The following is a 25,868-nucleotide window of genomic DNA, read 5'->3' as shown; positions in this document are numbered from 1 at the left end:
ATTACTTAGAGCAGGTACCCTACAAAAATTCCTGCATTTCATCTGATTATTATGAACATTTGGTTCACTCTGGATCAAAATAATCCCAATTTCTTTAATTTTGCTACAAACTAATTACTTTCAAAGAACTGTTTCCTAGTCTGCTGCCCTTGTACAAAATCAAGTAAAGTTCTACTAACTGAAAGAATTATAGAGGGGTAAGTAGCATCTCAGGGCAGCATTTGTCTCCTGAATAACTTTCTTTGTTGAAAAGTGTTACTCTGCCAAAATTGTGTTGTTGTAAATTGCATTTGTCACATCCTTTAAACTTGAATTAAATTAGGAAAAAAGTGAGGGGAAAAGAGTTTAGATTTCTCATTTTACTACTGGAAGCAGCTTTTAAGAACAAGGTGTAAACTTGGGTTCAAATTTTAATAATTTGGGTTCAAAAGCAGGAGCCTAAAGTTAGGGTCTTAAAATATATTTAAGCAGGTGCTAGGACTTTTGGAAAAAAAAATCAAAGTACCCACAGTTCCAACTGACCTCAAAGGAAGCAAATAAATACTCAGCACTTCTAGGTATCTGCCTGATTTTGCAAATTAGGATTTTTAATCTGTTTTTAGGCTCCTCTGTTTGAATAGCTTAGCCCCAATCAATCATTTTACTTTCCTACATCATCACTTTTACTTTGGGGGACTCACTAAGCATCATCCTTCTCCCATCCCCTACATATCAAGAATGTCATGACTGCTGGAGAGTGCGGGGTGGAGGCAGTCACCGGGGAAAAAAAAAAAATCTTGGAGTATCCCTCAGACTGTAAGTGGCTCTTCTGGGAAACAAGCTCCATTCAAGACATCAGTCCAAAAAGCAACAAAAGGGGGCAAAGATTAACTCAGGGATCGGCAACCTTTGGCACGCAGCCCATCAGGGAAATCCGCTGGCGGGCCGGGATGGTTTGTTTACCTGCAGCGTCCGCAGGTTCGGCCAACAGCAGCTCCCACTGGCCGTGGTTTGCCGTTCCAGGCCAATGGGGGCTGTGGGAAGCAGTGGCCAGCACATCCCTCAGCCTGGAACAGTGAATTGCGGCCAGTGGGAGCTGCGATCATCCAAACCTGCGGACGCTGCAGGTAAACAAACTGTCCCGCCAGCAGATTTCCGTAACAGGCCATGTGCCAAAGGTTGCCAATTCTGGATTAACTGTGTCCTACATAAAACGACAATGGGAGGCTCAAAGGACAGAGATAGAGAGAGAGAGACATACCCCTCATCCTTAACAGTGATGGGAGTCCCTCCTTGATGAGCAGAGTAGGTGCAAAAGGACCCCTCTGTATTCTTTTAATCCAAGCTAGAAGTCTTCATTGTCCCTGATGTAGCTACTCTAATACCTACACAAAGGGCTGGAGTGACTTCCACAGGCTGCTTGAAGTGAGATAGAGAAAACGGTTTTAAGAATGTGAAGTAGTGAAGCATAGCTAGAGAAAGTTAATTTGCATGAGCTTTCCTTCTCCTGAGTTCTTCCACCACTTGCTGTTATACAGCTTTTATGACATAACTAGGGCCCTACCAAATGCACAGCTGTGAAAAACACATAGGACAGTGAAATCTGGTCTGTTGTGTGCTTTTACCTCTTACTATGCAGATTTCATGGAGATCAGAGTTTCTCAGATTGGGGGTCCTGACCCAAAAGGGAGTTGCAGGGGAAGCACAAAGGTTATTTTAGGGGAGGTTGCAGTATTACCACCTTTACTTCTGTGCTGCCTTCAGAGCTGGGCTGCTGGAGAGCAGCAGCTATTACAGTGCCCCACCAGCAGCAGTGCTGAAGTAAGGGTGGCAATACCATACCATGCCATCCTTACTTATGAGCTGCTGCGGGTGGCGGCTCTGCCTTCAGAGCTGGGCTCCTGGCCAGCAGCCACTGCTCTTAAACAAAAAGGTTGGCCTTTTGTGGAGAGGTCAGTCAGGCAACAGCCTCCTTATCCATTAGGACTCAAATGGCCATTAAAAACAGTATGCTAGATAGTGTGCTGGATTGAATAGGGTTTCACATGACTGACATGCTAAAAAGATATCTGAGTTTCTGCCATTTTAAAAACAGGAAGAATATAATTGTAATAGTTAGTTTTTACTACATCTAGCAGAATTGAAGATCTTGCTCTGCATAAATAAAGGCTGAGGATAGTTTGATTCTCCAGTACAGTTTCAGGTTTTAATAACTACTAATGAGCTTGTTCCATGAAAGCAGCATGGACAGATTATTTAAACAATGTGCAGTAGCCATCAATGGAAGTTAACTCGTGTCCAGTGCAAATTAAGAGTACTAGTGCCAAATTAATCACATACAAAATTGGTGAAACTCTGTTCTATACAAACACAATTACTACACCTGACAAAATTTAACAGTCCTAGAAAGTTCATTGGATTGAACTGTCTCTCAACAAAACAGTTGTTACATTTTATTCTGAATAAGCATTGAGCTTGAAATTCTGGTTTCTCACTGGACAGTGGACTGGCACATTTATACCACTAAAGAGAACACAACATCCATGGTACTATGTAGCCCAACTTTTTACTTAACATATAGAAGAGGAAATTACTTTAGTTTTTCCTTATACTTTGTATAGTTTCTAATGGCGATAATGAACTCCTAATGCACGGCTGAGTTATAGGCCCAAGGCAAACTTGTTCAGCCACTCATTAGTGTCAGGAAATGCTCTCCATAATGGTAACTGCAAATTGAATAGACTATTGGAGATTTAAATTATTAAAATGGGTACTGTAGAGAGCATTAGTTCTCTGGTTTCAGAGTAGCAGCCGTGTTAGTCTGTATCTGTGAAAAGGAGTACTTGTGGCACCTTAGAGACTAACACGTTTATTAGAGCATAAGCTTTTGTGAGCTACAGCTCACTTTGAAGTGAGCTGTAGCTCACGAAAGCTTATGCTCTAATAAACGTGTTAGTCTCTAAGGTGCCACAAGTACTCCTTTTCTTTTTTCATTAATTCTGTACCTGAAGCACCAAATACCCTACAGCCTTGTCCCAGAAACAACAAAAAACATTTATATAAAAATGCAAGCAACAAAGAAGATCTATTTGTAATGGAAATATTAAAATCTTTGTTTAGAGTGCAGTCTTATGCAAATTGCACAAAGTGAATTTGTCCAAAACTCTGGGCACCTTTAACATACATTTAGAAAACACAAGAACATAGGAACAAAATAAAATTGGCCAAAGCAGCAACACTTTATAGCCAAATGCAACTTTAATAAGACAGGAAAAAAGCAGAAGAGATGGATAAACAACATCTGCTATCCCAATAAGCAATAGTATGGCAATGAAGAACAGGGTTATGAATTTCTTTGAGTTAGGATACAAAGGATGAAAAACAAAAAAGGAAGCGAGAACATGTACTGGCTGCAGACTAATAAGACTGGAGAGCAAAATATTCCTGAACCAACGCTTGGGATGTTCTACATCATAGGATACATAATCTTTGGGGATTTTTAACTACCCAGATATCGGTTGGACATAAAGCACAGGCAAACAGACATCTCAACCAGAAGAAAAGATATCTGAATCTACTGTTTATCAATAAGACTACAATTAGGTCATGGAATCCATGACTTTCATTGACCTCCGTGACATTTTCTGCCTTGGCTGGGCAGCTGCGGGGAGTCCCCGGTGCCTGTGCAGGGGGTCGCCCTGCGGCCCACCATGGCTCAACAGCTGCAGGGAGTCCCCACTGCCTGCTGCGGCTGGGAGCTGACGGACCCTGCAGTCCCCTGCCCGCAGCTGCCCGGTGGGGGTGGGGAACCCTGTAGCAGCCAAGCCTCTTGGGCAGGGGGACCCCAGAGCTCCCATGCACTGCAGCAGTGTGGGACCCGGGAGCCACAGCAGTGTGGGACCCGGGAGCCACAGCAGCAGGGTGCTGAACCCACCTACCCCCTTTGTCAGAGATATTTTTTGTGAAGGTCAGGGGCTTCTGTGAATTTTCGTTTAGTACCTGTGACTTTTACTAAAAATATCTGACAAAAACTTAGCCTTATTTATCAACAAAAGTGAATTGACGGCAAACACTGGAATAAAAGCATTAAATTACTTTATTTCACTCTGCTAAGGAATGAGTTCACAAATGTAGCAAAACTTGGGTAGAAAATTTTAGAAAAACACATTTGGCGGCTATTCAGAAATCTATTGGGGAAGGTGCATTGAAAGGAATTATTAACATTCACCATTGTAAAGTAAGCCTGTGGAATCCAAAGAGATTCATTAACTGAGGCACTACACAGTTCCTCTGACTGGAAGGAACAGAGAGGTGTCATATGGTTGAATTAAAAATAACTGGTAGAAGTTAATAAAACCTATATTGTAAATGGAAAAGATGAAAGGACACCAAACAAAATACATAAAGTCATTTAAGGACTCCAGGGAGAGGAAAAGGCAGGAAAATAGAATGAGTTATTGTTAGCCAAAGGAGTCAAAAAGGGGAGTGGAGGGGGGGAAAAGAAGATATCTATACCTGTACTACAATATGAGAGAAAGAAGGCCCATTAATAATGTCCAAGTAATCTAGCTTTAACAGAGGAAGGCACTGAAGTTAATGGCTCAAAGTTTGCTGACTTAATGAACTGGAACAATAAATACAGAAGGGAAATCTGACCTATTAGGAAGTAATGAAAGTTTATTTTTAAAATAGTTATTGAGGAAAAGCAGGTAAGATGTGAAAATGTGAATATATGGAAAATGTGAATATATACAATTCAATCAGGTTAAGTTGCATGGAAACACAATCAGGCTAGCTAGCAGTAAGAAAGGTTACCCGTGAACACACAACAAATGTTGAAGATGTGCTGGGAGCATGGAAGAAGCATTTTGACAAAGAGCTGAACCCTGTAGTTCATCCAGATGCAAGCATTTTAGACAAGCTAGATCAGAGGTGAGCAAACTACGGCCCGCAGGACCATCCTGCCTGGCCCTTGAGCTCCCGGACGGGGAGGCTAACCCCCTCCCCCGCTGCCTAACCGCCAGTGCTCTGGGAGGCAGGGTTGCGAGCTCCTGCCAGGCAGCACGGCAGCATGGCTGGCTCTGGCTGGGCAGCGCGGCTGCCAGTCCTGGTGCTCTGCGCGGCATGGTAAGGGGGTGGGGGGTAGTCAGGGGGCAGTAAGTGGGAGGGGGCAGATGGGGGCAGGGGCCAGGCTGTTTGGGGAGGCACAGCCTTCCCTACCCGGCCCTCCATACAGTTTCAGAACCCCCATGTGGCCCTCAGGCCAAAAAGTTTGCCAACCCCTGTGCTGGATAAACAGGGCAACTTGCAAGGCAGAATGGATATCAGCACTGAGCTGCCATCAGAGGAAACAGAAAAAGCAGTGAAGCAGTTAAAAAATGGGACAGCTGCAGGAATAGATAATATAACAGCTGCGCTGCTAAAAGCCAGTGGGACAAGGGCTATCAAAGCATTAGGAAAAAATACATTAAAAGGTGTGGGAGCAAAAGGAGTTACTGGACAACTCGCTAAAGGCAATGGTTGTACCAGTCCTGAAGAAAGGAGATTCTACAGATCAGAATAGTTAGACAGGGATAAGCTTATTATCGGGAAAAATCATGATGAAAATAATTGTAACACGATTAAGGCCAACTCTAGAGGAAGGCAATGAACAGTGATGCTTCTGACTAGGCCGAAGTTGCACGGGTCAGACATTCACATGGCAATTACCATCCTGTACACTTGATTTCTATCCTTAGCAAAAGGATTGAAAAATACTGAGACCCCTCTTCCCTCCCCAAAATCACTAACCATTAAGAGTTTAAGAGAAACAAAAGTAATAAGCAGCAAGATTGGCTTTATGGATAAAAATACAAAATTAGATAAAGTACCAAAAGTGGTAGGTACATCTGGATATCAGTAAAAGCATCTGATATAGTAGCCCATGAAATTCGACTATAAAATTAGTTTCTCTACAAGCTGTTTGAGCACTAACCTATGAATTGAATACTGGCTGATAAACAAAGTTCATAGGGCTAGTCTACACTAGAAGTGCTTCATCGATGCAGCTGCACCGCGTAATGTGTCTGGAGAAGATGCTCTATGCTGACAGGAGACAGCTCTCCCATCAGCGTAATATATCCACCTCCGCGAGATGCAGTAGATATGTCAATGAGACAAGCTCTCCTGCCGACATAGCGATGTCCACACTGGTACTTAGGTTGGTGTAACTTATGTCACACACGTGGGTGGCTTATTCACACCCCTGAGTGACGTAAGTTATACCGAAGTAAAGGGTAGCATAGACCTGGTAATAGATAATAAATATGGCCAGTTTGTGAGGAGGGGGGAGAAATGTCTTGTGTGGTACCACAGGTATCACATTAGATTCATGTTATATGGTGTCTAAAAAATAAATTAGTGTGAACAATGGACCTTTAGCTCATGCCCACAGCATCCACATGGGAGAGTTACAGCACAGCACTTTGATGCTCACTGACATTCGCAAACTGCATAGCAGTGTCGACACGCCCTTAGAAATGAGTTTGCAATAAGATACACAGCATGAGATAAATGCAATCTGAGGATCCATATGCAGAAGCATTATATTGTGTGTGTAACCAAACATGGAATACTGCATTCAGTTTTAGCCTACATCAGAAAGATGTAGAAAAACTGGAAGGAAGTTAGAGGAAGAACCCAAAAATTATTAGAGATTCATGAGGGAATACACTAATGAGAAAAACTGAAGGAGCTAAATATGTAAATTCTAAGTTTGCCACAATTAGGAGGCGGACAAAGAAAGAGTTTACAAATACTGAATGGATGTAAAACACCCGGGAAGAAAAATAATTTAGGATAATAAAAGAACATAGCCAGGAATATTATTAAGTATTATTATTATTTTGCAATGGAATGAAGTTAAGAATGTGAAAATGTAACGTGATAGCAGAAACACTTCCTGTCAGTCAGATCAATCAGGCACAGAAATCTCTCTGGGAAAGTGGGGTAGAAGCCCAGCATTTGAGATGGTTGAAACTAAACTAAACAAAGAACTAATACAACAGGAAATAATGCTGCCTGAGCAGGGAGAAGGTCTCGATGACCTAACAGAAGTCAGAAGTGAAAAGATCTCAGAGATTCTACAAAACTAGTGATCCATAAAAATATATATATAAATAAATAAATAAAAAATGCACATCCCATATGGTTTAGTTTCTATTCAAAACACAAATAATGAACTCAATGCGGGGAATTCTTGGGAATTAATGGTAGGTTTCAGAGTAGCAGAGTATGCATCCGATGAAGTGAGCTATAGCTCATGAGAGCTTATGCTCTAATAAATTTGTTAGTCTCTAAGGTGCCACAAGTCCTCCTTTTCGGGGGGAATTAATGGCTTTCAGTTGTATGTTGGGTTGCAGACTCTTCCCAGCCAATTATTACGCCACAAAAAGTATCCTGGACCTGCCAAGCTTCCTGAAATCAGTAGTCCCTAATTCTCTTTATGAAGGTGCCATGAACAGAAATGAAAGGGGAGTTTAAAGGCGATTTTCCATGTATTGCTTTGCTTTTATTTCATGCTATAAACCACTGATTCTTTTCTCTTGCACTCACTATTGCTTTTCTTAGCACTACACATCGTTATAGTTTACACTCCAATTTGTAAATCATTTGTTAACATTGGCCTCTATTTTGGCACTTAGCCATCAGATCATTACAATTATCAGCGCTATGATCTTGTCAGATCTCACAGGATCAGACCACATACTTGGTGTGCAATCCTGGGCCCACTGAAGTTAATGTAAGTGTTGCCATTGACTTCATTGGGGCCAGGATTTAACCCATAGATGGGAGACCTCCAAGGAACATAGGTGCTGAACAAAATGGTATTGGTGGCATTTCTCGACTCAATACTGGACTAAAGTCCTGGCATACTATTAGTAGGCACTGGCATTCTGCCTCCATGCGCCTGCAATTCCAGCTCAATAAGAGAATTCTTCACTTCTTATCCTAAACTGAAATGTTATTGAGTGCTGTTTAATAGCAGTTGCTTTCCACCCCAGAGTAGTGGGTGAAATTACATTATACATCCTTTGTCTACCTAACAGTGGTGCAGTGAGGTCTAATTCAGTGCTTGCACAATGCTATGAGGTCCTCAGAAACAAAAAAACTGAAGTGGTGTTGTAGTGAAACAGCAAGTATAAGTTAGCTACCACATCTACTTGCTCTGGAATTGGAACTTTTATTTCACTTAATACAAAGTATAATTAACTCATACAGTGTTTTTTTCTGAGATACTTCAACATTTATCACTTCATAGCTTTAAGAAATTTTGACTTATCTTCGTCTTTATTTTTTTTAAATAGATCACTCAGTTCACTTAGGAACTCCCTTTGACATCAGTGGGCTTTGGATCAAAGACCTCAATGTTTGAGTTGATTTTTGTTAATGAAGTTAAGAAAATTGTACCTAAATATACTTTGGAAATTATATTTATCTATTCAAGCAAATCATTGCATTTCAGTCGACAAAACAGACATCAGTTATGTCAGAGTTTGTTTCTGAAAATATGACTATTCTGCTTTGGATAACATATATTATATCTGCATTATGCTAAGATCCAGATTCTCAAAACGTCAAAAGGTATTTAAGCACCCATTTCACACTGAAATCATTGTGAGTTAGACACCTAAATGCCCTTGAGGATTTGGGCCTAAACCACAAAGAATACATTTTAAAAAACCCAGACAACATTAGGATAAACAGCTTAATTCTACAGATTCCAAAATTTGGAATAACTATTTTTAAAACTAAAACAAAAATGCATTTTTATAAAGTCATATTGTTAAATCTCCAGTCTACATTGAGGTTTATTATAACTCTCATTGATGCAATTATTGTTAATCCCTATCGCAAGTTTATCATCTTTGAAAAATGCAAGTTACCTTACTGGCGGAAGCTGCTCCACTTGTATGTGTTTTGGGAGGCTGACTGGCACTAGTGCCTGCAGGTTTCATCTGTGAAATAAAAGCATAAATACAAAAGAAAGGGAGGGGAGGGAACAATATGTCAGAATATACTGGTAAAGCGGAGCAAAATACTTCATTTAAAAAAAGATTCTCTGAGGGTTCTGTTTCTTGGACTATTTTATTCAAAATACTAACAAGTTCATTTATATTCAGTGTCTGCTTTACAAGTCATCTGAAGCAGTTTTCAGAGTTATAATTCAGATCACCAGAGGATCATTTGAGATGGTTTTCTTGTGAGCAGAGCAGTTATTGCAGACTGAATTATTTTTCATACTTCTATAAATCATATATAAATCTATGCCATTTCCTAAAATTGAGGTGCTCGTTTTGGTTATCTGTATCTCATGATACTTCAAGAGTAACTGCTGTAAACTGAAGTCAGATAACTTGATTTTTTTAAATTAAAAACAAAACACATTCAGTGCAAGCTTGAAAAAAAAATATTTTTTTTTTTTAAACCTGCATTAGCAACATGCCCTGGTTCCTTCACGTCACATTTAGATTATTGAACAGAAATTATACAGGAGGAAATTATCTTCAAAACAGAAAAGCCTATAAAAGCATCTGCGTAAAAAGTACTGTGGATGCAGCAATAGTTTCCCTTCTTGATGACATGTGAACAACATGGTGCAAAGTGCAGAGAGGGAGAAATGAGGCAAAGAGGTGCATACACATACAAATACTGATAGGTAGAACTGAGAGTTTTCAAATTAAACAAATGTGTGTGCAGATAGAACAAAAACACAGCAAATAATTAATTTCTGCATGACTGCAGTTTCATGTCAGTGTAACGCCAATGATACTAATGGAGTTACATTGGTATACAACTGGAATGAAATTGTGATAAAAATCAGAAGTGGCTAGAAAAATCAACCTTGAGCAATGGATGCAAAGAAATGTTGTCTTTCAGAAGAAACAGATAGAGAAAACCTACTTAGACCTCTCTCAGGTATATGAACTCCTGAGATTTTACAGCAGAGTATTTTGAATGATCCCCTAAACACAGAAAAGCCTGCAGGCTGCTGGTTCCTTACCAGGCTCCTGCAGCGGCCTGGTAAGGAAATTACTATACAAAATGAAGAAACACCCATATTCAGCCCATCAGACATAAGGGACTGTGATAGATCAGTAGCCTCAAACACGAACAAAAGATATCATTCTTAAAGATAAACACCACATCATGTTCTTTCCCTCTGACTTTAGCTCCAAAACACAATATGAACGGAGAGAATTTCTCCCACACAAACAAAATTTGAAATTACAAAGACTAAAGCGGCCCTTCTGCAGCTGAACTTCAGCTAGTGAACCAGTACAAAGGGCAATACTCTGTTCACAGATATATACATACTACTTCATTGAAGTGTGGCCCACAAGTACATTTTCCAAAATGTATGTGCAGGAGGAAATTGATGGTATTTTCTTCAAATATTTCAGGCTTGGATTTAGCATAATGAAAACCAAATGAGCACAGTATCATGTGCCAAAACCAATAATACCATTAGTGTGACGATGCCTGTACATTTGGGACAACTCACATTCATAAAGCTAACTACATGCTTAAGTGTTTAGAGGATCAGTGCCTTGCTGGACACCTAAAAAATTGCATCCAGTCACAGTACGGCTGCACAGATTTGGTTGCTAGGACACACAGTAAATTTGATGTTCATTTTGGAAAAGAAATTTAGTGCTGTATTACTGTTAAATACCCTCAAGGAAATCCTGAAGTTTAGATTTACAACAAAACAACTTCAAAAGTAAATTACTTTTTAATCCCAATTAACCTTAGTGTCCTTTCAAAACAAAGACCATTTCCAGTTGTTCTCTCTTTAAACTAAATTAATTAGCTAATTAGAATTAGCAGCAGCTCTTCTTCTTCTTTTTTCCTTTATGCCACTTTTCCTGGTGAAGGTCACGGCAGCAGCACAGACAGCAGAGAGGACCAGACCTCCTTTTCCTTCACAACAGGCAAACTGGGAGATTTAATCCCTCCAGCATGTCCTGGATCGGCCTTGGGGCCTCCGCCCAGTGGGACATGCCCGGTAGAGTTCCAACGGAAGCCTCCCAGGGAGCATCCTTATCAAGTGCCTGAATCACCTCAACTGGCTCCTCCTGATCCAGAGGACAGAGCTGAGGCCCTCCTGAATAGCCGAGCTCCTCCTTAGCAGCTCCTTATTAGCAGCAGGTATTTCGTTTAAACTTCTTGAAAACCTAGCACTAGACTGTAGACTTTACAGGGCAGGAACTACCTCTTGCTATATGTGGTGTCTAGCACAACAGGACTGTCATATCCGTTGGGGCCTCTGTTTGCTGCTGTAATACAATCGTGCTCACTTTAATACGTTTGTTAGATGCTCAGATGCCATGGTGATGGTCAGATTCGATCTTTGGATTACAGCAGAAGTTTGCGTGATATTTTACTCTATTTACTCTTTCTATACTCTACTCTATTTTAGATTAGTCTTTTCCAAAAAAAATTTATAGTTAATTATACAAAACAAGGTAAATCAAATCATGTGAATCAACTCCACACACAGCCAGAGCACCTGAAAAAAAATTACCCAGATGTTAACCATGCAATAATACAGGAGATGATATGATCTGTTTGCATCAACATAATGAATTACACAATGTGATTATGTACCAAAATGTACGTCAGTCTGAAACGGTGCAGTGTCTGATTTACATATTTTTTATACATCCGGACACCAATTTTCTTATTGCCATCCTAGGATAAGAAATGTTGCTGAATGCTCTCAACATCCACTGACTTCAGTAGGTACTGAGCACTTCTACAGCATCAGGGACATTTTAAAGGGACACTGTCAGCTTCAATCTCTTAAAATTCACTATACAGTATAACAGTTTAACTAGCTTAAAAAGCATTAATCTTTTCATTCTTTTAAAAAGAAATGCATCCGGGATTTTCAATGGAGTTACTCGCAATTGGCAACTGGATACGCAAGATCGGAATCAGCATTCTGATGATTGTGATTAGAGGCTGGAAAATCAACAGACACATCAGACATATCACCTCTATTCTTGAGTTCCTACCACAATAAAAAGCCACTAATTTCCTTCCCCAGGTACAACTTTCTAAGTATACTCTAATCTTGACAGATTTTTTAAGAGAATTCCCTGATGAATTCAGTTGGAGGATCTCAAAAGACTTGCATGATATGATGCTCTATTACTGTATATTTGGAACTTACTTCTGAAATATTAGACTAGCTGCATTTTATCCTAAATTTGAAGTCAAGTATCCAATGTATTGATTTAAAAACATTTTTTAAAACAAAAACATAACCTTTCAAAAACATCAACAGGGTAACCCCTTTTGACAAAGGTACAACATTCTTGGGAATGCTTTGGTATTTTGAGCTACTGCAAAAGTTCACCTAACATGGGGGATCCAGAGGTAGAGGATATTTCTAACATTGCATATTCAGCCAAACGGCACCACTATATTTCTTGCACACAAAATTTTACATGAGCGGCTATAATATGATCCTAAGTACCTGATCGTGCAAGGTGATGGATGCCCACCTCCATTGTAAGTCAACAGGAGTTCGTTCATTTTACTCAGCACTAGAGTTGGTCGAAGTTTTTTCAAACTTTTTTTGTGACTTTTTTGTCCCATTTTTTCCACCATCTGACTCTATTCAGCACCTTGCTGGATTACAATCTAAAATTTAAAATGAATGGAGAACACTCTAAACCCTTTAAAAATCTAACATACAGCTAGACTAACCAGTAAAGTGCATATACCTGACTTGCATATTCACCTTTTGATGCACTCCATTTAGCACTAACAGAAGTTACACATGCTGGCCAGCCATGTAAGGGCGCATATACAAAGAGGAATAGAGTGGCACACTCCCTCTTTGCCCCACAGAGCTCCTGGAGGCCCACTGGTTGCAGCAGGGACCAAGCAAAAGTTCCAGGCACTGCAGGTTTCCAACTCCCCTCCCCTTCAGAAAGAGCTGCAGGAGAGAGGAAACTACAGTGAGTGCAGGTTCTGCCCGGAGGGAAGGAAGTAAAGGAGCAAGATAGGCAGAAAGAGTGTGGATGCTAGTGGGGAAGGGGTTGGTGAGACAGAGAGAGAGAGAGAAGGTCTGGGCTGGTGGGGAGGCAAGAGAGAAATAAGGCTGCTCTGCACCATTTTCTTCAAGGACAAGAAAACAGCAGAGCAGAATGGATATCCCTGGATCCTGATACTAGCCTCATCTGCTTGTTGTTCCTGCTTCAGTTAGCTTCTTAGTTGCCTGCGGTACTATACTTAGCTCAGTTGCCTCAACCTGGTAACATACATTGGAAGAAAAATGTTTGTTAATGAAGAAGAGTCACACACTTGAGCTGCTGTCTACGCTACAGGCATAGCACAGTACAGTAAAGAGTTCAGTGGTGAAATCCTGGCCTCACTGAAGTCAATGCCAAAACTCCAATTGACTTCAATGGAGTCAGAATTTCATCCTTGAATTTTTAAGCTCCAAAGACACTGGGTTCTTCCACTTAAAGAACTGTTTGGATTTTTAAGTTATTCAATGTGGTCTTAAAACATTTATGATGCAATCACACAGATACATCCTACTGTTTTAAAAAACTTGTAAAATCTGGGACCCAAACAAACTCTGGCAGAGACCTGATAAAATTAGCAGCAAAGAGACCTACGCTCTCTTCCTCCTTATGCTATAGGCGTATATTTCAGCTGGTGTCTATATATATGCAGTCATGGACTAATTACAGAAGCACTCTACTATCTCATACCTGAAATATCATTAAAAGAATTATCCTCAAACTGCAGGCTCTTAACACCCACCATTAACACCAAAAGATCATGGATTAAAATGCTAAAAATGGAAGTCTTACAGAGTCATCTAGTGTACCGCCTCACCTACGTGGGATTATGCCTTACCAATTGCTCTCTACAGTACATTTGCTACATTTTTTCTAGTCTAGTTTTCAGTGTCCCAAAAGAAAGGGCTTCCACTCATTTCCTTGGGAGATTATTTTATACCTTAATAAAGTTCATAGTTAGATCTTCCTGATATTCAGGCTAAACTGTCCCTTTCTTAATTTTATCTCATAATTACTAGTAAACCCTCTACTACTCTAAATAATTCCTCTCTCTCTCTTTGGCATTTACGTTCCCAGAAATTTTCAAGCAGTATCACATCCCCTTACAGCTACTGCTTAGCTAAATTACACATATGTGATTTTTTAAATTCTTCTTTAAACATAAACCAATTCCTCAGGACGCCCAATCATTTTCATTGTGCCTCTCTGTATTCTGCCAGTGTCTTTCTGATAACGAGGTAGCCAGAACCAAACACAATATTCTACATGTGTTTAACTAACATTCTTCTCCATGATATGAAACCTCTGCATGTGCAACCCACAAACTGCACTAGCCTTTTTTACTGTAATATAACATTGAAAGCTAGTTTTCAGTCTATAATTGCCCACAAGAAACCTGGAAAGTAGGTCATATGATTTGGATTATTACTTAGTTCCAATTTTATTTTTTAATTTGCAGAAGTTCAGAGGTTACTGATTATTGGTTATTGATACTAGAACTAAAGTTGTTTAGCAGGTTAAATAAAATAATATGTAGTCCTTGACATTTTAGGTATTTATCCACAGTGGAACAGTCACTGGCGAGAAAGAGAGAGTAAATACGAACGATTCTGTACTCCAATGGTAAGGGCACCAATCTGGGAGGAGGGAGATCCAGGGTCCAGTCCCCCTGCTCCAATCATTCTTTCATTATTTATCCAAAGAGCAACAGCTTCAACAGGAGACTGAGGGAGTCCCACATCACAATATCCCATAGCTCATTGGTTAGAGCACTCTCCTGAGATATGGAAGACTCTTGTTCAAATCCTTTCTCCCCTTCAGGCAGAAAGGAGGGAATTGAGCTTGGGTCTCCCACATCTCAGGTGAATGCTCTAACCATTGGGCTAAGAGCTATAAGGTAGGCAACGGTCCTACCACCACCAGGACTGAGTGAGACAGGCAGCCAACTCACTCCTTCAGAAAGCAGTTTAGGTGCCTATACTGCCTGATTCCAGGCAGCTGGTTCCTGTCTGTGGATCTCTAGGCACCTCCCTGAAGCACAGACAAAGGTGCCCATCTCTGAGACAGGGGCAGGGCTTAGCACACACTCCCCTCTGGTCAGTATCTCCTATTGGCTACCTTAGGCTGCTTCCCCCAAGAGTCCTGGTTTTTATGGATCACATTCCAAAATGTCTATCTGTCCCCATTCATCGTATAAAGTGCCTAACTTCGCTTTGTGGATTCTGGTGCTGTTCATGTAATTTTCATGTAATTAAAGCCTCAAAGTTAGGTCTGAGCCACTCACTGTTGCAACACATAATTCCACCCTGAAGTCTCAGAAGAAGATACACACCCACCAGGGTTACGGTCCAAAACCTGCACAATGTTTTCTCAGAATAAGAAGTTTAATAATAGCCTTCTACAGAGTCTTAGCTAGCTAGAAATAGATCTTTTCAGCAGGAACCGAGAAACAGGAATGCCAAACTTCAAATTGCAGGCTCTCAACGCCCATCATTAGCACCAAGAAATCATTTTTTCTAAATTAAGAGTAACACCTAAGCAGGGGAATTTGGCATCAAGCTGAAAAGATGGGTTCAGCTCACTGAGGAGGTGGAAGGATACGGTAAAGGAAAAACCTAAACTATCCTGTAAAGCAAGGATCGGCAACCTTTGGCATGCAGCCCACCAGGGTAAGCCCCCACATCCCTCAGCCTGCGCCGCTTCCCGCAGCCCCTATTGGCCTGGAACGGCGAACTGCAGCCAGTGAGAGATGCAATTGGCCAAACCCACAGACGTACCAGGTAAACAAACCGGCCCGGCCCACCAGGGGGCTTACCCTGGCGTGCCATGTGCCAAAGGTTGCCGATCCCTGCTGTAAAGCCTAGAGAAAAGGGACAACTGGGTTTCCAGGCTGCACAATTCCTTCCTGAAACCAAGCAAGAAAGGAAGAGCACTTGCCTAAGTCACCCATGGAGGCACAGTAGGGAAGGACTTTAGGGGATCCAAGAGTCTATCCAAATTATACTGTATATAATTCAGTTGTAAACAAGGGCTAACTTATGTTTCACAATGAGTTATTTTTCAGTAGCTTTTTCAGTAGCTTTTCCTGTATAGAAAGTATTAGATGTAACTGTTCCTTCTGTTGTTTCTCGTCTCTCTTGATGTTTTTTTATTTAACAGTAGTTTTAAGTGTCAAAAACTGTAATAAACTTATCTATGAATCTCTCTATTCTTGTGACTGATACTTACCAGTTATAAAGGAATCAAGAACCAGAAAGAGGACTGATCCTAACACTAATTAGCATTTGACAACATGCTAGTCTGATACACTTAATGCAGAGGATCAGGGAGACAACACTTTGCCCTAGGTAATTTTACAAAGTAGGCATTTGATAACAGCATAAACAAGTTTAAATTAGCCTCCAAAGAAAACCCCATAAACTGATTCTCACCTGTTTTGCCTTGGATGTGATAAGCACATCCTCTTTTCCCCAGACTTGAGGCTCATTGCTCTAAGTAAAATAAGCACCTTGATGCTGCTGAAGCAAGAACTTACAAATGAGAATGCAGAAGTAGCTATACTATAGCCTGGAAAGTGGCAGTTATAAGTTTAAGGTCAGGCATATCTGCTTGCTGACAATAAGCTGTTGTACATTCTTAAAGTAGATGAGTTCATGCAAGAGGTTAGGTAGAGATTCTGATGGAGACAAACTGAAGTGTACATGGGCATTCTTGGCCAAAGGATCTCTCTTACAATATGGCACTCATTCAAAATTAGTATGTCCTTTATACAGTTAATTTCATTATGCTGCGTTTATTTCTTTAGTAAGTTATTATGGAATGTATATACCACCTCCCTTCTGTAGAGGGAGCACTGACACTAGAACAGAGCACCCTCTTCTTACAAATCAGACTGTTTTAATTTTATAATTACAATTTTTCCTCTTTTAGGGTAATTCTTGTGTTGGAGAACCCTGGTGTCACTTTTGATCACTTCCTTGCATAGACAAACGTTCATGGTCAAACTGTTTTGAGTTGTAAACTAAAGCACTCTTACAAGTTAAAAAAAGAAAAAGGTAATTTGAGATAACCCACATCACACCAAACCGTTTAGGTTTGGCAACACAGCACTAGCTATAAACAATGATTCAGGCATTACAAGTTGCGAGCATAACAACCTTTACCTTTATTCAAGGTAGGCTGGAAAAATTTGGGCACAAAAAGGAGCGTGCAGACAGAATCAGAGAGGGCGTATTATAGTAACCATTGTTCCTTCAGGCAGCGTCATATTTACTTAAACTGGTTTTAGCCAGATGGTTAAGAGAGAAGGCCTCATGTTACAGGCAAATTACCATTCATCTGGGAAGTGTCAAAGGCACCACTGAGATTTAACCAACACAATCACTAGTATGACTGAAATTTCAGTTTTCAGATCTTTTGAATTAATAGAGAGGTACAGTATGTGTATTATAATATGTTTGGTATTACATGAATTTCATTAGGAGAAGTATTTGGTGTGATCCAGAAGGCTAGTTAGATATAAGTTTAAAAATCTGTCTTTTAAAAAGCACTCTACGGGCATTTCCCAATTTATCAGCATTCAGAATACTGTTAAAAACACTCTTATTCAAATCCACAGACAGTCTGCCCAGCATGCGTAGTGTCCTCCACACACAAGCCTGGCTTGGTTGCTGTGCTGCCCTTAGCTCCTCCACAGCCGCCTCTGGCACTAGCAATAGCAGACACAAAGTGCCTAGTGACAGTTAATGCTGCTCCCAGCAGCATTAGCTTCCATGGATTTTTCTAAGTGAAATAGAACAAAATATGCCACACAGTGGCACAGCCAGGATTAGGCAACAGGAGTTCTTGGCTCCTGGCCCTAAACTCAATCTTAGAGCCCTGTCTGGACTGCTGAATTACAAATACCAATTCCAGATAAAGTAGCATTTATAGAGGTTGGGTGCCCTTCTAAAATAAATACGTGGACCCAGATTCTCCACTCCTGCCAACATGCAGATTTGAAGTGACCTGGGAATCAGAGCAGAGCTCTTTTCACATAAAATTGAACAGCACAAGATAGATTTATAATTTTTTTGGAAAATAAATGCTATTAGTGAACACCACCAGTCAGTTGTCTTCAAGCTACTACTTTGCTGTTTAAAAACAACCATAAAAATTACCACAGAATGAGCAGATATTCTCTACTATATAATTGTACATGATGAAGTTCATTTTAATATAATACAGTGCTTTGCATTTATTTACCTCTGTGGCTTCTGATCCTTTTTTATCTCCAGGTTTAGAAGATGCTCCACTTTTCTTGTCACCATGCTGTAAGAATAAAAAAAAGACATTAATCAGATTAATAACTAAATCTTATACCCCATCTTCTATATAAAGAGAATCTCAAATGCCTTACAGATAGTACACGTCGGGACCACATCATTCACTGTAATCAAGATTTCCACAGAGTGAAGCATGACAATTATTCTTCATCACCAGTAGACAACAGATAAAGTTTTTAGGAGACATGAAGCATAACTTCAAATGAAATCATAGGCAGAATTCAGGCAGACAGAATAATTATTTTCAGTGGTGGAATCTGGCCATAACAGTAGGCTTAACACTAGGGCTCTTGTGAAAAGTGCTACAAGACATTCAAATACCTGTTTTATAGCTCCTCCTCCAGCAACTCAATGCTCCTTAACTCTATTTTGGTCTTTGATTCAGTATTGCTTTAAGTCCTCATCTAACTCCCACTGACTTCAGTAGACGTCGGACAGGGTGCTTAGAGAGAGTAGCACTACTCACTGAATCATGAACACTACTTCCAACACCTAAGTTTTCCTGGGAGGCATTCCATCCAAGTTTTCACCAGGCCCAGCAGTTATACTGCTGGTATATGACCAACAATCCCTGTCACAGTTTAAAGCTGTGTGTTTGTACAATACTTTGTACAACAGGGCCATCTCTACACTGCAGGGCCTATATCTTCACAGCTATGGTGCCAGCGCTATACCAACATAACCTCACATTTTAGACATAGCCTATGCCGACACGATTTTTGTTCCTGTCACTCTAGGAACACATCCTCCCCAGACAACGCTACCTAGGTCAATGGAAGCATTCTGCCATTGATCTAGCTGCATCTACACTGGAGGTTAGAGAGGCTTACCTACATCGCTCAGGGGGGTGGATTTTTCACACCCTGGAGCAATATAACCATTTTGACCCAAACTTTAAGTTCAGACCAGGCCTAAGACTCTGATCTTGGTTGGAATCTCCAGAGGGTTCTGGGATACTAATAATGACTGGTTTCCAATTGAGTAGAAGTATGAGTGTTTTTTCTGTCCCAAAACACATGCTCAGTTTGTATTACATTGTTTCCAGAACCTGTCATTCTTTATACTTTAATGAAAGACCTTCACTGCATCAAGCTAGTATTGGCACAAACTTGGTGCAATACTTACAGCTGTAACGTCCAACCCTCAGGTGCCTGACAGTACAACTAACAATTCCATGGAACTCACATTTCTAATTATGTATAGAAAGACCATTCATCAACTCTGAATAATGGATTTAAGTTTTGACTTAGAACGGTGACTGAAGTTGTATAATTAAATTATTTATGTTTCAGCAAACTTTCTACAGAGCAGATCTGATGTAAATCAGGATTAGCAATGTCATGGATTTCTCATATCTATGTATAAATTTAGCAATTTAATTGATTCAGAGAACTGAATTTTTGGTGAGACAAAGTCACCTTATATAAAGTATATTTTGGTGTTGTAAACCGGGGGCATGCAAATACTATAATCAGAACCTATGTACTTTATCATTTTATGATTTCACTGTAACACATAAAATCAAACTGCTTCCCTATATGACTAACACATTATGTGGAAAGACCAGACTTGCTAAAAAACATGCACATAAAGGTTAGCTAAAACTAATCTTTGGTACCTCAAGTATAGCTAAACTGCCAAATTCCATCAAAGAACCATGGTTTACTTAGGGAGGTTCAAACAAGTTAATTCAAAAAAATACCTGCAGCTAAGAACAATTTTATGAAAACTTGTACCAACTAGGACTCTATTCAGAGTGGGAAAGAAAGAGTCCAAAATAAACTTAGCCTTTAAAAAAAAAAATAATCAATCCATCACTTATTAGATTTCCTTTCAGATCACATCCCTGTTTTGGTTAAAGGATAAATGAATTATCATATGTAAAAGGGCCTGTATTTTTTCCAGGAGGTTGTGAAAATAAGCAACAACATCCACAAAGCTAATTTTTAATGTATCATCTTCACTAAAGAGTTTATGGAAGTCCCTCTGAAACTGCAATGCATGTATTTTAATGGATTATTTAGAGAAAATATGACTGGACAATATTTCATAGTAAAATAACATCAACTTAAAAATTTCAAAGTATCAAATCGCATCTTTATACAAAAGTATTACTGTTTACTAATTTAAGTTGAACATACTAAGCACTTTAGTTACTTGATCCATTCATTATTTACTAAATAGTCTCCTGAACAACATAACCAATTCCCCAGCGTCTAACTTAATCTGAATTCACAGTATAGTGAATTCGCCATAGTTTTATCTTGATATAGCTGACAGTTGCTTCCTCATTCCTTCTCCTGCGGTCCCAAATACTTTAAATAAGTAGCTACCTTTTAAAACGTGGAATATAACATATCCAAGTTACAAAAGTGAGCTAGACTGTAAGGGCACACATACCAGAGCAGGGTGAGTTTCCCCAAATGGAAGGTGGGGCAAATTCACGCCCCTCTAATTTTACTGAATGCATTAGAGTTACACAGGGGATGCATGCTCTCCCATTCTCTACTCCCTTATTGATACAGTCGCTGGCAAGAGCCACACACCCAACCCAAGAGATTAAAATCCACTCTGTCAGTAGCAGAGCTGGCTATATTTACCGTCGCATTCCACCAGCTTGCAAAAGCCATGGCCGGAACGTGTTCCTCCTTTAAAATAATCCTCCCCCTCCAAGCACCGCTGAGCGTTTCTAAGCGCCCAGGCTCAGGGCGGTAGACCCTGCCCCTGCCCCTGGGGCGGGCGGCGCTTTGGCAGCGAGGCGGAGCTGGCGCTCCAGGCTGGGTGTGCCACCGCCGCAGGGCAGGGGCGGGCGGAGGCGGGAAGGGCTGTTGGCGCGGCCTCGGCTGCGCCCCTCCCAGTCCCCAGGGCTTTAGGGACTGCGGGGCAGATCGCAACGCGACCCCCACTGCACCGGCTCTGCCCTGTATCAGGCCGCGGGAAAGGGCTGCGCTGGGCTGGGCTGTCACCGCCCGTCCCCCGATGGCCCGGAGCGGGGCCGCGCTGGGCTGTCACCGCCCGCCCCCCGATGGCCCGGAGCGGGGCCGCGCTGGGCCGTTCCCCCCCGCCGCCTCTGGGCCGCGGCGGGGCTGAGCCGGACAGTCCCGCTCCGCTAGCCCCGCGCTGGGGCCGCTCCCCTCTTGCGGGCGGCGCTGGCGCATTCCTCTGCCCTGACACAGGCAGGAAGCCCAGCTGGCCGCCCGGAGCCCTGGCGCAGCGGAGCTTTGGGCGCCGCCCTAGCCCCGCGCCCTGGTTCCGACACTTACCGCTCTGCTCCCCTTGCCTGCAGCCCCCGCAGGCTTGGAGGAGGAGGACTTCTTCCCTTTATGTGGCTGAGACATGGCGCGGCGGCTCCTCGCTCGGCGCCTCTCCGCGCAGCGTTTACGGGGCGATGTAACGGGCAGGGAGAGGGGGGCAGGTTACATGTAACTGCGAAGCAGCTTTTCTGATGGAGCCAGAGCCAACTCTAGGCTGCAACCCCGCAAGTCCCTCCTCTTCCTGCAGCCTCGACTACTGGACCAGCTGCTCTAACGGCACCACTCCTCTGCCCCGCTCATCCCCGCTGGGCTCAGTGTTTGCTGAGAAGGAGGGGAGGGCTGACTGGAAGATGTTTGGTGGTGGTTTTGCTGCTTGCCAGGACATACCTTGCAGGCTTACTTGCAGAATGAGGCCTGGGCGTGGCCCTCTTGTGTCCTTTAGGCTTCACAGCTGAGCCTGAGATTTGTTTTCCTTTCTTTAATAAGAAACTACAGTGGGGAGAGCCATAAAATTCAAAGTCAGAGCAGAACACTTTGCAGGACTCAGTGGGGTTTGGATCAGATCCATAGTTTTGGTTTAGGCGTATCTCCTGTAATCACTGTTTGGCTCCTTGTAACAAAACCGATTGCCTGAAAAAATTAGCCATCCAACATTTATTTCTCCTGTCAGTTTTAGGGAGCAAATTAACTTAAAATCTGAGCAAACCTGGATCTTTGCCCAAAACTCAAACCAAACTGGAACTTTTTTTGAGGCTTTGAGAAAAACACAGGGGAAAAAGTTACCATTTAAGGTATCAAGTATCAGAAGGGTAACCCTGTTAGTCTGGATCTGTAAAAGCGACAGAGTCCTGTGGCTAGTCCATGCAACAAACCTCGATGCCAACTCTGCCCACATATCTACACCAGCGACACCATCACAGGACCTAACCAGATCAGCCACACCATCACCGGTTCATTCACCTGCACGTCCACCAATATAATATACGCCAGCCAATGATCCTCTGCTATGTACATCGGCCAGACTGGACAGTCCCTATGTAAAAGGATAAATGGACACAAATCAGATATTAGGTATGGCAATATACAAAAACCTGTAGGAGAACACTTCAACCTCCCTGGACACACAATAGCACATTTAAAGGTAGCCATCCTGCAGCAAAAAAACTTCAGCACCAGACTTCAAAGAGAAACTGCTGAGCTTCAATTCATTTGCAAATTTGACACCATCAGCTCAGGATTAAACAAAGACTGTGAATGGCTATCCAGCTAAAAAGCAGTTTCTCCTCCCTTGGTGTTCACACCTCAAGTGCTAGAAGAGAGCCTCATCCTCCCTGATTGAACTAACCTCCTTATCCCTAGCCTGATTCTTGCTTGCATATTTATACCTGCCTCTGGAAATTTCCACTACATGCATCCAACGAAGTGGGTATTCACCCACAAAAGTGTATGCTCCAATACGTCTGTTAATCTATAAGGTGCCACAGGACTCTTTGCCATTTAAGGTATATGTCTCTTGTGCTCTTCCTGGATTAAGCTGCAAGTGGAAATATCAAAAGCAAACTTCTTCTCATGAGATTTCTAGCTGAAGTTTTTCATCATATCAGTTTCAGTAAGTATCCACACTTGAGGCCTGCTTCTGAAGAGGTGCTTGAGCCATTCACAACTTCCTTCTTGGGATCATGCCCTCTAATTGTTGTTCAAAAACTCCATGCATTGTTGAATTTAGCGCACTACTTGTTCCAGATTTTACGTTCCTGTAACTCAAAATCATCAGTCATTTAACTTTTAAATTTCCACACCAGTGAATGCGAAAAGGTTCTATCCATCTAACTAACTAACTAAATGTTTTCTGGTCAGTATCAGTTTTAATGGGTCTGCCAACAACAAAACCTTCCTTTTTGATTATTAAAGAGTAACTATTAGGTTTCAAGTTTATATATTAATACATTTTGAACCTTTGCTGCCACAACTTAGATTATTAGATCTGAAAGAATTTTCAAAATTTCATTTCAAAAAGGTAAATTCTAAATGCCCAACTTCTGCAAACACTTATGCAGAAGGCTGGGCAGTCTATAACACACCAGCAACTTCTCTTAGACACTGGAGGAACAATTTATGGTCAATCAAAAATCCAGCATGACCATCTGACCCTGATCCCATGTCAGAACATTATTATTTGTGACTCTGAATGCATGAACGTAGCCCCAAAATAAGAATTTAACTTAGTCTGGATCATGTGGAGATACTGAGGTGTCACCTTGAACTGAAAATCCATCACTTTAATTATTGCCTTCCAAAATAAAGAGAGATTAAAGACACAAGATTAATTGGCAAGCATATGTGTAAGCAACCTGTACACAGCTTGCGTAAAACAGATGTGTGCTTCGGGAGCTCTAGGCCATGGAGCAGTACCAGAGTCTCTCTACTCCCCCTGTGATTAAACTTTGTGCTGTAGACCAGGCTCTAACCGAATGTTGGGGAACAGTCCACCAGGAGCCCAACTCTTTCTATTCTGAAGAAGCAATCAGAATAACTGACATATATTACAATATTCCTCAAAGGTTGTAGCAAGTCAGATGTAATTAGTAATGTAGAAGGAAGTAGGAGAACCCTATTCCAATTGTTTAAGTAAGCTTTGTTCTGTTATGTTGCTATTCAGTTTTCAATTAGGAAGAAAAATATTTACATTAACATGAGATTGTACACTAAATTCTCATTAATATATATGTAATATTAAATATAGTAAGTTTACTGCTAAGTTTATTTTGTTAGATATGTAGAAATTATTTTATAATACAATTCAAAATATTGAATATATTTAAAGTGTATTAATACTTAAGAGAAATATAAGTATATATTTTATATACTGAAATGATTGTGATTGTCTTATATAATTGCATTGATTTAATGTAAAACTTAATACATTTATCTTTGAAACTTTTTACATTTCTAAGAGAATTTTGACTGTACTTTAACCATGCTTCAGAAAGACGGATACAGAGATAAAAGTACTGTGAGTAACAGTCTGAGAGCCTGATTCTGATCTCACTTATCCCAGTGTGAAACTAGTCAGAGGCAAGTCAAACCTTGTGTGTCTAAAACAATTGTACAAGGCTAAATGCAACAGAGAGATGAGTATATGGGTGACATGCAGAGGAGGATGGAAGGTTGAGGAACTGGTTTAATATGAGTTTAACAAGTGTCTTTTGTGTTTTAATTTAAAAAATAATAAAGTCTCACCAACAGGTCCAACAGATTGTACTGCATTCCTGAGTCTGAGTGCATAGGATAATTCGTCCTGGCACTTCTACAGGAAAAGGAGGAAGCCTGTTTGAGCACCACTCCTTTAATTGCTCTGCTCCTGATGACAGTCATTTGAGCTCAGTGACAGAAATTAGGGAGCAAACAGTAGCATTAGTGATTAGACAAGAATATGTGAGAAAACCACAATAATTTAGGTCTCAATTCTACCTGGTGCTCAGCTCTCTGGTCCTCATCCACAGGCAGTGCTAGCCCATTGGGGGGAATAAGCAGGAATATTTTTGACTCCCCCCAGTAACAAATATTAATAATAATAATAATTAATAATAATAAAAAGCTGCTCAATGACCCTAAGCAAGTGTTTAGTCTGTTTACACCTAGCTCTGGCTCTGCCCTGATCCAGCAAATCACCTAAGTACAGTACATGCTTACATAAGAACAGCCGTACTGGGTCAGATCAAAGGTCCATCTAGCCCAGTATCCTGTCTTCCGACAGTGGCCAATGCAAGGTGCTTCAGAGGGAGTGAACAGAACAAGGCAATTATCGAATGATCCATCCCTTATCGTCCAGTCCCAGTTTCTGGCAGTCAGAGGTTTAGGGACACCCAGAGCATGGGGTTGTGTCCTTGACCATCTTGGCTAGTACTCATTGGTGGACCTATCCTCATCTAATTCTTTTTTGAACCCAGTTATAATTTCGGCCTTCACAACATCCCCTGGCAATGGGTTCCACAGGTTGACTGTGCGTTCTGTGAAGTACTTCCTTTTGTTTGTTTTAAACCTGCTACCTATTAATTTCATTAGGTAACCCTGGTTCTTGGGTTACATGAAGGGGTAAATAACACTTTCTTATTCACTTTCTCCACAGCATTCATGATTTTATAGACCTTTATCATATCCCTCCTTAGTCATCTCTTTTCTAAGCAGCATAGTTCCAGTCTTTTTAATCTCTCCTCACATGGACGCTG

The 25,868-nt window shown here is 41.0% G+C and overlaps 1 protein-coding gene across 31 annotated transcripts in view; it reads right to left on the bottom strand.

Moving 5' to 3' along the window:
• Positions 1–22,009, bottom strand: part of CAST (calpastatin) — a 107,191-nt gene extending 85,182 nt beyond the window's left edge. For 3 of the 31 annotated variants that reach the window (XM_037903274.2, XM_043546736.1, XM_043546730.1), the window contains exons 1-3: positions 21,649–21,881; positions 18,306–18,371; positions 8,904–8,975 (exon numbers count right to left, since the gene is read on the bottom strand). In XM_037903274.2, coding sequence (XP_037759202.1) covers positions 8,904–8,975; positions 18,306–18,371; positions 21,649–21,723 — 213 coding nt within the window. In that variant the 5' untranslated portion in view covers positions 21,724–21,881. Of the gene's footprint in view, positions 1–8,903; positions 8,976–18,305; positions 18,372–20,985; positions 21,332–21,648 lie in introns of those variants that run through there. The other 28 variants (XM_037903280.2, XM_043546734.1, XM_037903278.2 and 25 more) reach the window with 21 other exon arrangements.
• Positions 22,010–25,868: the final 3,859 nt, after the last annotated feature.

The sequence above is a fragment of the Chelonia mydas genome, chromosome 5 (genome assembly GCF_015237465.2).
Source record: "Chelonia mydas isolate rCheMyd1 chromosome 5, rCheMyd1.pri.v2, whole genome shotgun sequence".
Taxonomy (NCBI): Eukaryota; Metazoa; Chordata; order Testudines; family Cheloniidae; genus Chelonia; species Chelonia mydas.
This window is presented reverse-complemented; position numbering and strand designations above follow the sequence as displayed.